Source organism: Oncorhynchus clarkii, chromosome 31, assembly GCF_045791955.1.
Source record: "Oncorhynchus clarkii lewisi isolate Uvic-CL-2024 chromosome 31, UVic_Ocla_1.0, whole genome shotgun sequence".
NCBI classification, from domain to species: Eukaryota; Metazoa; Chordata; class Actinopteri; order Salmoniformes; family Salmonidae; genus Oncorhynchus; species Oncorhynchus clarkii.
In genome coordinates, this window is record NC_092177.1 from 15,357,194 (window position 1) to 15,370,741 (window position 13,548).

At 43.4% G+C, this 13,548-nt stretch overlaps 1 protein-coding gene across 1 annotated transcript in view; it reads right to left on the reverse strand.

Moving 5' to 3' along the window:
• LOC139390480 (glutamate receptor 1-like) overlaps positions 1-13,548 on the reverse strand; it is a 190,419-nt gene that overhangs the window by 43,021 nt on the left and 133,850 nt on the right. Inside the window, exons 10-11 of the mRNA XM_071137612.1 lie at positions 12,543-12,749; positions 10,818-11,266 (exon numbers count right to left, since the gene is read on the reverse strand). Coding sequence (XP_070993713.1) covers positions 10,818-11,266; positions 12,543-12,749 — 656 coding nt within the window. The remainder of the gene's footprint in view (positions 1-10,817; positions 11,267-12,542; positions 12,750-13,548) is intronic.

Consider the following 13,548-nt stretch of genomic DNA (forward strand, 5'->3'; position numbering starts at 1 on the left):
TCAGTAGTATAATGTGATGATGTTTCCATTGTTCTGGTTGATAACTGTAGTGGAGATGACTTCAGTAGTATAATGTGATGATGTTTCCATTGTTCTGGTTGATAACTGTAGTGGAGATGACTTCAGTAGTATAATGTGATGATGTTTCCATTGTTCTGGTTGATAACTGTAGTGGAGATGACTTCAGTAGTATAATGTGTTGATGTTTCAATTGTTCTGGTTGATAACTGTAGTAGAGATGACTTCAGTAGTATAATGTGATGATGTTTCCATTGTTCTGGTTGATAACTGTAGTGGAGATTACTTCAGTAGTATAATGTGTTGATGTCTCCATTGTTCTGGTTGATAACTGTAGTGGAGATGACTTCAGTAGTATAATGTGTTGATGTTTCCATTGTTCTGGTTGATAACTGTAGTGGAGATGACTTCAGTAGTATAATGTGTTGATGTTTCAATTGTTCTGGTTGATAACTGTAGTAGAGATGACTTCAGTAGTATAATGTGATGATGTTTCCATTGTTCTGGTTGATAACTGTAGTGGAGATTACTTCAGTAGTATAATGTGTTGATGTCTCCATTGTTCTGGTTGATAACTGTAGTGGAGATGACTTCAGTAGTATAATGTGATGATGTTTCCATTGTTCTGGTTGATAACTGTAGTGGAGATGACTTCAGTAGTATAATGTGATGATGTTTCCATTGTTCTGGTTGATAACTGTAGTGGAGATGACTTCAGTAGTATAATGTGTTGATGTTTCCATTGTTCTGGTTGATAACTGTAGTGGAGATGACTTCAGTAGTATAATGTGATGATGTTTCCATTGTTCTGGTTGATAACTGTAGTGGAGATGACTTCAGTAGTATAATGTGATGATGTTTCCATTGTTCTGGTTGATAACTGTAGTGGAGGTTGACTTCAGTAGTATAATGTGTTGATGTTTCCATTGTTCTGGTTGATAACTGTAGTGGAGATGACTTCAGTAGTATAATGTGATGATGTTTCCATTGTTCTGGTTGATAACTGTAGTGGAGATGACTTCAGTAGTATAATGTGTTGATGTTTCCATTGTTCTGGTTGATAACTGTAGTGGAGATGACTTCAGTAGTATAATGTGATGATGTTTCCATTGTTCTGGTTGATAACTGTAGTGGAGATGACTTCAGTAGTATAATGTGTTGATGTTTCCATTGTTCTGGTTGATAACTGTAGTGGAGATGACTTCAGTAGTATAATGTGTTGATGTTTCCATTGTTCTGGTTGATAACTGTAGTGGAGATGACTTCAGTAGTATAATGTGTTGATGTTTCCATTGTTCTGGTTGATAACTGTAGTGGAGATGACTTCAGTAGTATAATGTGATGATGTTTCCATTGTTCTGGTTGATAACTGTAGTGGAGATGACTTCAGTAGTATAATGTGATGATGTTTCCATTGTTCTGGTTGATAACTGTAGTGGAGATGACTTCAGTAGTATAATGTGTTGATGTTTCCATTGTTCTGGTTGATAACTGTAGTGGAGATGACTTCAGTAGTATAATGTGATGATGTTTCCATTGTTCTGGTTGATAACTGTAGTGGAGATGACTTCAGTAGTATAATGTGTTGATGTTTCAATTGTTCTGGTTGATAACTGTAGTAGAGATGACTTCAGTAGTATAATGTGATGATGTTTCCATTGTTCTGGTTGATAACTGTAGTGGAGATTACTTCAGTAGTATAATGTGTTGATGTCTCCATTGTTCTGGTTGATAACTGTAGTGGAGATGACTTCAGTAGTATAATGTGTTGATGTTTCCATTGTTCTGGTTGATAACTGTAGTGGAGATGACTTCAGTAGTATAATGTGTTGATGTTTCAATTGTTCTGGTTGATAACTGTAGTAGAGATGACTTCAGTAGTATAATGTGATGATGTTTCCATTGTTCTGGTTGATAACTGTAGTGGAGATGACTTCAGTAGTATAATGTGATGATGTTTCCATTGTTCTGGTTGATAACTGTAGTGGAGATGACTTCAGTAGTATAATGTGTTGATGTTTCCATTGTTCTGGTTGATAACTGTAGTGGAGATGACTTCAGTAGTATAATGTGATGATGTTTCCATTGTTCTGGTTGATAACTGTAGTGGAGATGACTTCAGTAGTATAATGTGTTGATGTTTCCATTGTTCTGGTTGATAACTGTAGTGGAGATGACTTCAGTAGTATAATGTGATGATGTTTCCATTGTTCTGGTTGATAACTGTAGTGGAGATGACTTCAGTAGTATAATGTGTTGATGTTTCCATTGTTCTGGTTGATAACTGTAGTGGAGATGACTTCAGTAGTATAATGTGTTGATGTTTCCATTGTTCTGGTTGATAACTGTAGTGGAGATGACTTCAGTAGTATAATGTGTTGATGTTTCCATTGTTCTGGTTGATAACTGTAGTGGAGATGACTTCAGTAGTATAATGTGATGATGTTTCCATTGTTCTGGTTGATAACTGTAGTGGAGATGACTTCAGTAGTATAATGTGATGATGTTTCCATTGTTCTGGTTGATAACTGTAGTGGAGATGACTTCAGTAGTATAATGTGTTGATGTTTCCATTGTTCTGGTTGATAACTGTAGTGGAGATGACTTCAGTAGTATAATGTGATGATGTTTCCATTGTTCTGGTTGATAACTGTAGTGGAGATTACTTCAGTAGTATAATGTGTTGATGTCTCCATTGTTCTGGTTGATAACTGTAGTGGAGATGACTTCAGTAGTATAATGTGATGATGTTTCCATTGTTCTGGTTGATAACTGTAGTGGAGGATGACTTCAGTAGTATAATGTGTTGATGTTTCCATTGTTCTGGTTGATAACTGTAGTGGAGATGACTTCAGTAGTATAATGTGATGATGTTTCCATTGTTCTGGTTGATAACTGTAGTGGAGATGACTTCAGTAGTATAATGTGATGATGTTTCCATTGTTCTGGTTGATAACTGTAGTGGAGATGACTTCAGTAGTATAATGTGATGATGTTTCCATTGTTCTGGTTGATAACTGTAGTGGAGATGACTTCAGTAGTATAATGTGATGATGTTTCCATTGTTCTGGTTGATAACTGTAGTGGAGATGACTTCAGTAGTATAATGTGATGATGTTTCCATTGTTCTGGTTGATAACTGTAGTGGAGATGACTTCAGTAGTATAATGTGATGATGTTTCCATTGTTCTGGTTGATAACTGTAGTGGAGATGACTTCAACAGTATAATGTGATGATGTTTCCATTGTTCTGGTTGATAACTGTAGTGGAGATGACTTCAGTAGTATAATGTGATGATGTTTCCATTGTTCTGGTTTATAACTGTAGTGGAGATGACTTCAGTAGTATAATGTGATGATGTTTCCATTGTTCTGGTTGATAACTGTAGTGGAGATGACTTCAGTAGTATAATGTGTTGATGTTTCCATTGTTCTGGTTGATAACTGTAGTGGAGATGACTTCAACAGTATAATGTGATGATGTTTCCATTGTTCTGGTTGATAACTGTAGTGGAGGATGACTTCAGTAGTATAATGTGTTGATGTTTCCATTGTTCTGGTTGATAACTGTAGTGGAGATGACTTCAGTAGTATAATGTGATGATGTTTCCATTGTTCTGGTTGATAACTGTAGTGGAGATGACTTCAGTAGTATAATGTGATGATGTTTCCATTGTTCTGGTTGATAACTGTAGTGGAGATGACTTCAGTAGTATAATGTGTTGATGTTTCCATTGTTCTGGTTGATAACTGTAGTGGAGATGACTTCAACAGTATAATGTGATGATGTTTCCATTGTTCTGGTTGATAACTGTAGTGGAGATGACTTCAGTAGTATAATGTGATGATGTTTCCATTGTTCTGGTTGATAACTGTAGTGGAGATGACTTCAGTAGTATAATGTGTTGATGTTTCCATTGTTCTGGTTGATAACTGTAGTGGAGATGACTTCAGTAGGATAATGTGTTGATGTTTCCATTGTTCTGGTTGATAACTGTAGTGGAGATGACTTCAGTAGTATAATGTGTTGATGTTTCCATTGTTCTGGTTGATAACTGTAGTGGAGGTTGACTTCAGTAGTATAATGTGTTGATGTTTCCATTGTTCTGGTTGATAACTGTAGTGGAGATGACTTCAGTAGTATAATGTGATGATGTTTCCATTGTTCTGGTTGATAACTGTAGTGGAGATGACTTCAGTAGTATAATGTGATGATGTTTCCATTGTTCTGGTTGATAACTGTAGTGGAGATGACTTCAGTAGTATAATGTGATGATGTTTCCATTGTTCTGGTTGATAACTGTAGTGGAGATGACTTCAACAGTAGAGAATGTTCATTTCAAATCAAAGTACTACAAAATGGGCTCAACTCAAATTTGTTTTAAACAACTGTCAGGAATACACATCAGAACCTATAGAGAGCGTTTAAACAAACAAACCTACACAAACCACCAATCAATGAGATCTAACAGATGAGAGGAACATGTATAGGAAGATACAGATCCCTATGAGAGACATTCAGATGGGAGGACCATGTATAGGAAGAGACAGATCCCTATGAGAGACATTCAGATGGGAGGAACATGTTTAGGAAGAGACAGATCCCTATGAGAGACATTCAGATGAGAGGAACATGTATAGGAAGAGACAGATCTGTATGAGAGACATTCAGATGGGAGGAACATGTATAGGAAGAGACAGATCCCTATGAGAGACATTCAGATGGGAGGAACATGTATAGGAAGAGACAGATCCCTATGAGAGACATTCAGATGAGAGGAACATGTATAGGAAGAGACAGATCTGTATGAGAGACATTCAGATGGGAGGAACATGTATAGGAAGAGACAGATCCCTATGAGAGACATTCAGATGGGAGGAACATCGATAGGAAGATGAGACATTCAGATGAGAGAGAGAAACAGATATCCTCTGTTCAGGAGGCATGGGATTAGAGGAAGATTGTGCTTGCTGTCATATACAGTATACACATTCTCTCTCACACACACGCACACACACACACACACACACACACACACACACACACACACACACACACACACCAGGATGCTTTATTAGACTGGATCCATTATTCATTATGGAATGATTTTGACCAGTGGACTGAGAAATTGCTATTGTGACGGGTAGCGAACGCTCTGTGTGTGTGGCAGGTAGCATTGTAAGTGACAGTGTTGATTTATTTCAGGCTAGCAGTGCAGCGGTAACACCGGCCGACCGAGCAGGAGAGAAGAGGAGACAAGTCCTCTCGGGAAACACACACACAGAGTTTCTGTTGATCTTACACTAAAAATGAGGAAACACACAGTTGGCTTTGGTTGACTTTGTTTGTTAGAGAATCACACCTTGGTCTTGTGTGGTTAGTGTGTGTGTGTGTGTGTTTTGTGCTGTCAGCATGAAAGGAATGAGGCTTGTGAAATAATGACTGAAGAAAGAGAAATGGATATCGTCTGCTCAGCAGGCATGAGATGACATGAATATATGCAGGCACACACACATGAACGCACGTACTCACACACACAAACACGCACACACTCACTCACACAAACTCACTCACACAAACTCACTCACACACACAAACTCACTCACACACACAATCACACACATAATCACTCACACATGCACTCACGTATGCACGCACGCACATACACGCCCGCCTGCATGCAGTGTCACTAAATACGCCCGCCTGCATGCATCACTAAATACAGAGCGACAGAGAAAGAGAGGGAGGGAGAGATCTAAAAAGGAGGGATGAGGAGAGGAGAATAGGACAGAGAATGAGAGATCTATGAAAGGGAGGGAGAATGGGGAAAGAGAGAAGAGGACATAGAAGGTGGGGAGAGAGGAACATGTGGAGGATATGAGGGAAGATGGAGGAGGTGGAGGATATGAGGGAAGATGGAGGAGAGGAACAGGTGGAGGATATGAGGGGAGATGGAGGAGAGAGGCTAGAGGGATTTAAGGGGGCAGATCCCTGCTCCTCTAGCCACCTGTCTACAGAGATGCACAGAGAGGGGAGGATAGAGGAGAGGAGAGAGGTAGGAGTGAGGAGAGCAGAGGAGAGCAGAGAGGGCAGAGCGGAGGAGAGCAGAGGAGAGAGGAGAGAAGAGAGAGGAGAGTCATGGATGGGAGATTTAGGAGCTCTGAGTGACAGGGGTGACATTTACAAAGAGCACAGTAAACAAAGGTTTTATAGAGAATAAATAGCAGAGAGAGATCACACACAGGTAGGCACACAAACAAACACACAGGTAGGCACACACAAGTAGCCACACAAACAAACACACAGATAGGCACACACAGGTAGGCACACAAACAAACACACAGGTAGGCACACACAGGTAGGCACACAAACAAACACACAGGTAGGCATACAAACAAACACACAGGTAGGCACACACAAGTAGGCACACAAACAAACACACAGATAGGCACACACAGGTAGGCACACAAACAAACACACAGGTAGGCACACACAGGTAGGCACACAAACAAACACACAGGTAGGCACACAGGATCACACACCCATGCACGCACATCCACGCACGCACACATACACATTCGTACACATTCGTACGCACGAACCCACACCCACAGCCCTGTCTCTACAGAGCTCTAGGCAGACATACCTTAAGAGCCAGCCAATCAGAATGCATTAAGGAACAGACAAAGGGAGGGGAATTTACGGCTGTCTCTGGTTTGCATTCCATATAGCACCCTATTCCCTATATAGTGCACTACTATAGGCCCTGTTCAAAAGCAGTGCACTATATAGGGAATAGGGTGCCATTTGGGATGCAGCCCATGTCTCTCTTCAGACGGCAACGTGTGGAAATGAAACGCCACAGCGCTGATTAATACCATCTGAACATCGTTAAGGTCTTTTGTAAACTCGTTGTCTGATTAGATGGAAGACAGTACAGGCAGCTTAAAGAATCACTGTCTCTCCTCACAGATGTAAAACAAACATTCTGTTCTCTTGAGTGACCACATAAAATAGACAAAACTGGTCAAAAACAAAGTTTAAGCATTTTAAAAACCAGCCCAGCAAAGACTGACTGTGGCTCTTCAGAAGACTGCCCTTGTATGGAGCTATGGACACATAACAGTTGGGTTTGGTGAAGGAAGCACTCTCTGGAGTCCAGATGTCCACACATGAAGTAATGGGGCCAGCTCATCTGGGAACGATGAGTACAGTAGATTGTATACTTTCATGTACTGTACCGCTGCTGTCGACCCCAGAGGGGAGGGAGAGGGAGAGGGAGAGAGAGAGTATGTTTACACTTGCTTTGGCAATGTAAACATATGTTTCCTATGCCAATAAAGCCCGTTAAATTGAAATTGAATTGAGAGAGAGAGAGAGATGACATTCTCCTTCATTGGACAGACTGGCAGATCCATATTTACTGGAGTGGTGTGTTCTGTTATGTTGTGAGAGCACATTCTGCACGTCTGTGTGTGTGTTTGCTATGCTAGCTTAGCAGCATGCTGTAAATGCCACCAGCTGAAGGGTAATAGCAGAAACAGCAGGGACAGAGGAAGGCCTTTGATTTATCGAATCTGGTCCCCATACTGCAAGGCTCTTGGAATCACAATCTCTCTCCATTGGTCCAGTGAGTCAGTCAGTGCCTTGGAAGACACTGGTGATGATGCTATTCCTCTCCCCTCTTCTCCCCTCACTCTCCCTTTTCTGTCCTCCTCTCCTTCTCTCCTCCTTTATCCTCCAGTCCCCTCATCTCCTCTCCCCTCCTCCTCTCAGTAGGTCTCTCTGGTGTCCCTGAGAGAGAGTCAACCTTTCTGTGTCTCTAATTTCAGACACTTTATTGAGATTCTTAATTGGTGACCTTTAGAGAGGGGGACCGACGGTGGCACTGTTGATCAATGCTCTCACTCCGGGGGGAGCCAGACAGAGCTAGTGACATTACTTAATACACACTATCGACCCAGCCACCCTTCAGCGCAGTTCACTTCGGAGTGGACAGAGTTTAGTTGGCGACAGTGTTTTCCTTGTGTTTTCTTTGTGATGGTTGGATTGGCACCATGTGGGGGCTCCTGAGTGGCGCGGTGGTCTAAGACACTGCATCTCAGTGCAAGAGGCGTCACTGCAGTACCTGGTTCGAATCCAGGATGCATCACATCCGGCTGTGATTGGTCCGTTAGGACGGCGCACTGCGTCGTCTGGGTTTGGCCGGGTAGGCCACCATTGTAAAAAATAATTTGTTCTTAACTGACTTGACTAGTTAATAAAGGTTAAATACAGATCTGGGACCTGGCTATATTAAAAAGAGAGATACTTTAAAATACCTTCAATGAGGTCATAGTTTTTGCTTCTCTAGTTTTGAAGCATTTTAAAATGGCACCTCTATCCCACTGTAGGCTTGTGACACACAACCAGTGTAACTGAAAGAGTAGGACAACGGAAGCGTCAGACAGACAGACAGACAGACAGACAGACAGACAGACAGACAGACAGACTGATAGACAGAGAGACATACATACAGATTGGGACAATAATTTAGCCCTGGCATCTTGGTGGGGGGCGGGCTGTTGCCCACTGATCAGCTTAGTATAACAGAACATTTAACAGGCCCATGGATCACCAACCATGCCACCTTTTTCATGTTTTATTCTGAAATTAAGTAAAACATTTTGTGGGTGTCATTTTCTACCAGCCACTCAACAACAAAAAATGTATCTAGCCCATCTGGCATTTGCCAGAATTACCAGGTAGCCAATCTGTGCCTGAGAGTCTGGTTACATCATGTGTAACTGCCACTAAGTCACAGCCTGGCCTGGCATGAACTAATTACCTTTTGTGTGGGTGGGGAGGGGGGCTTAATGATGGGGTGTTGTGTCAATTGAGTCTCTGTATTTGTGTGGAAGCAGCAGCACTCTGTCCAAGTCAAATTTCCCTTCGGGGACAATAAAGTATATCATACCATCATATAATATATCCAATCTACACCAGATTTAGCTCACTTCATTTGGATAGTCCATCTGTAGATGCTCTACAGCAGGGGTACTCAACTCCCACCCTACGAGGTCTGGAGCCGGCATGTTTTTTGTTCTACCTGAGAGTTAATTGAACACACCTGGTGTCCCAGGTCTAGATCAATCCCTGATTAGAGGGGAATCACCCACCTGGTGTCCCAGGTCTAGATCAGTCCCTGATTAGAGGGGAATCATCCACCTGGTGTCCCAGGTCTAGATCAGTCCCTGATTAGAGGGGAATCACCCACCTGGTGTCCCAGGTCTAAATCAGTCCCTAATTAGAGGGGAATCACCCACCTGGTGTCCCAGGTCTAAATCAGTCCCTAATTAGAGGGGAATCACCCACCTGGTGTCCCAGGTCTAAATCAGTCCCTAATTAGAGGGGAATCACCCACCTGGTGTCCCAGGTCTAAATCAGTCCCTGATTAGAGGGGAATCACCCACCTGGTGTCCCAGGTCTAGATCAGTCCCTGATTAGAGGGGAATCACCCACCTGGTGTCCCAGGTCTAAATCAGTCCCTGATTAGAGGGGAATCACCCACCTGGTGTCCCAGGTCTAGATCAGTCCCTGATTAGAGGGGAATCACCCACCTGGTGTCCCAGGTCTAGATCAGTCCCTGATTAGAGGGGAATCACCCACCTGGTGTCCCAGGTCTAGATCAGTCCCTGATTAGAGGGGAATCACCCACCTGGTGTCCCAGGTCTAAATCAGTCCCTAATTAGAGGGGAATCACCCACCTGGTGTCCCAGGTCTAAATCAGTCCCTAATTAGAGGGGAATCACCCACCTGGTGTCCCAGGTCTAGATCAGTCCCTGATTAGAGGGGAATCACCCACCTGGTGTCCCAGGTCTAGATCAGTCCCTGATTAGAGGGGAATCACCCACCTGGTGTCCCAGGTCTAGATCAGTCCCTGATTAGAGGGGAATCACCCACCTGGTGTCCCAGGTCTAAATCAGTCCCTAATTAGAGGGGAATCACCCACCTGGTGTCCCAGGTCTAGATCAGTCCCTGATTAGAGGGGAATCACCCACCTGGTGTCCCAGGTCTAAATCAGTCCCTAATTAGAGGGGAATCACCCACCTGGTGTCCCAGGTCTAGATCAGTCCCTGATTAGAGGGGAATCACCCACCTGGTGTCCCAGGTCTAGATCAGTCCCTGATTAGAGGGGAATCACCCACCTGGTGTCCCAGGTCTAGATCAGTCCCTGATTAGAGGGGAATCACCCACCTGGTGTCCCAGGTCTAAATCAGTCCCTAATTAGAGGGGAACAATGAAAACATGCAGTGGAACTGGCTTCCAGGTCCAGAGTTAGTTTGAGGGCTCTACAGACTATCAGGGACATTTCAACGAACTATCTACTAGTCTTAACCCTAACCTTAACCTTTATCCTAACCCTAAACTTAGCCCTTACCCTTATTCTATACCAAACATAACCCTTAGCCTTATTCTAAACCTATCCCTAAATGTAACCTTAACCTTAGCTAAGCCTTAGCAACAGATAGTTTGTTGATAGATTTACCCTTTATAGAGCATCTACAGATGGAAAATCCGGATGATCCAAATAAAGTGATGACCCAGATCTACCCGTTGTATTTCTACATCAGATCAACCCATTGTATTTCTACATCAGATCTACCCATTGTATTTCTACACATTGTATTTCTACATTAGATTTACCCATTGTATTTCTACTCCATTGTATTTCTACATCAGATTTACCCGTTGTATTTCTACCCCATTGTATTTCTACCTCAGATCTACCCATCATATTTCTAAGTGGGATTCTTACCTGGGTGAGATGTCACATCCCTGCTGCATGAAGGCTCCCAGGGAAAACCAGAGAGAGTTGAAGATGCCAAACTCGTTGGTCTGTTCCTGATTCTGCTGGTTCTGGCCTGGCTGACCAGGGCTCTGCCCCGACTGTAGCCCAGCACCGGGCCCCGTCGGCTGGGTTGGGGTCTGGGGGTCGGCCTCCTCCTCATATTCCTCTGCGTGCCACTCGTAGGGGCTGAAGCGGCTCACCAGGAACAGGACCACGCTCACACCGATGTAGGCGAACACGATACACATCCAGATCTCATAGGCCAGCGGGTCCAGAAAGGAGAAGACACCTGGTTTAGACTTGGTGGGCTTCTTGATCATGATGGAGATGCCCAGAGACATGAATGGCTTGGAGAAGTCGATCACTTCTTCTCGGACCAGGGTGATGGTCAGCGGGGCCACCGCCACATCTGCTTTCTGGAGGAGAGAAGGGGAGGAACAGAGGTAGATAGAGAGGAAGGGAAGGAGGGAGAGAGAGAGGTAGGGAGGGAAGGAGGTAGAGAGAGGTTGAGAGGGAGGGAGGGAGGTAGATAGAGAGGAAGGTAAGGAGGGAGAGAGAGGTTGAGAGGGAGGGAGGGAGGTAGAGAGAGAGAGAGATAGGGAGGGAAGGAGGTAGAGAGGGAGAGAGAGAGAAAGAGAGAGACATGTTAGCAAGAAATATAGAGTTGTGCTGTCACATTGACCATGAAATACACTCAAGCACAAAAAATGAAAAGCATGAAAAGATTGATCAAATTAAGATCCTACATCTGTAAATAAAAACCTGTTTTCTACATCTGTAAATAAATCCGTAGAGCTAGATACTGTCCAGTACAGTAGGTGTGCTGGACGAGGACAAAGAAGGAAAGAGAATACTGAAGGTAGTCATCATACATGCAGCATAAGACTGAACACACACAGAGATTTTGTTTAACAGGAAACACTCAAATCCTGACCTTGATTTCCTGTAGACCCGGTTCTCCCACCCTCATACACACACCAATCTCCCCATAGCATCACACAGACCCTTTCAACAGCAGAGATTGGCACCATGGTGTGCAACGTGTCCTCTTTGTTACAAATTAATTTCCTATGGATGTGTGTGGGCAGATTGCAGGAGATAGGACTGAACAGTTGTTCTTTAGTTACAGTACATACACTTAACCTCCCTGTCACCTGCTGAAGCATTGAGCTGCCCGACTCTGAGTCACAACCAGAGAGAGAGAGAGAGAGAGAGAGAGAGAGAGAGAGAGAGAGAGAGAGAGAGAGAGAGAGAGAGAGAGAGAGGAGAGAGGGAGAGAGAGAGAGAGAGAGAGAGAGAGAGAGGGAGAGAGAGAGAGAAGGGGAGAGAGAGAGAGAGAGGGAGAGAGAGGGAGAGAGAGAGAGGGAGAGAGAGAGAGAGAGGGAGAAGGAGAGAGAGAGAGTCCACTGTGTATTAAGCTATTTAAAGCTTTATTGTTGAGCATTGAATACAGATTTTCTGTGAAAAAATATATACTTCTTTGAAAGGACCAACATGTTTGGCAGACGATATCGATGCAAACATTATAGTGTCAGAAATATTTTTTTTTGCAGTGACATCAACATAACAATACAATGTTTCAACTATGAACGTTAACCACTTCCAGAAATGTTATGGACACTTATGACCTCCCATTATGAGCACTTACAAACCCTCTTTATAAGCTAGAATGACCATCTTATGAGCACTCACCCCGTACACCAGCTCTCCGACCATGCCGTTCCACATCTTGGTCTCGGGGTCTCTGGCTCCATACTTCCCATCTGAGACCACCTTCAGTTTGTAGTGGTATCCAACGTGCTTGGCGATCTCAGCCGCTAGCTCCACGATGTAGCCCTCGTACTTATCGTTCCCTGACAGCTGATCATGGTTCTTCTTCAGCATCACGTATGGGGATTCCTGTAGGAGAGGGGGTGTGTATACGTTCAGGGTTGGGCTCAATTCCATTTCAATTCCAATTCAGGAAGTACACTGAAATTCCAATTCCTTTTCTCTTCTATGCTTTTCAATAAGGAAAATGTACTTTCTGAATTGACCTGAAGTGAACCCAATCGTGGATACTGTTCCAATATGATCACATTAAAGATCATTATTGGATGTATTGATAAAGGCTAGCACCAGGGAGTGTAATGACATGAAACATTAGTATGACTGCTGGATGAACTGTGATGACAGAGAGTAGGGTCCTTGTAGCAGCCGTAAGGGAAGACATGTTGCAGGAGGCAGCAGGATCAGGTGCACAAGTTGTGCTAAGTAATTCAGACCCTTTGCTATGAGACACTTGAAATTGAGCTCAGGTGCATCCTGTTTCCATTTATCATCCTTGAGATGCTTCTACAACTTGGAATCCACCTGTTTTAAATTCAATTGATTGGACATGATTTGGAAAGGCACACACCTGTCTTTATAGGATACCAAGGTTGACAGTGCATGTCAGAGCAAAAACCAAGCCATGAGTTCAGAGGAATTGTCCGTAGAGTTCCGAGACAGGATGGTGTCGAGGCACACATCTTGGGAAGGGTACCAACCAATTTCTGCAGCATTGAAGGTCCCCTAGAACACAGTGGCCTCCATGATTACCAAATGGAAGAAGTTTGGAACCACCAAGACTCTTCCGAGAGCTGGCCGCCCGGCCAAACTGACCAATCGGGGAAGAAGGGCCTTGGTCAGGGAGGTGACTAAGAACCCGATCGTCACC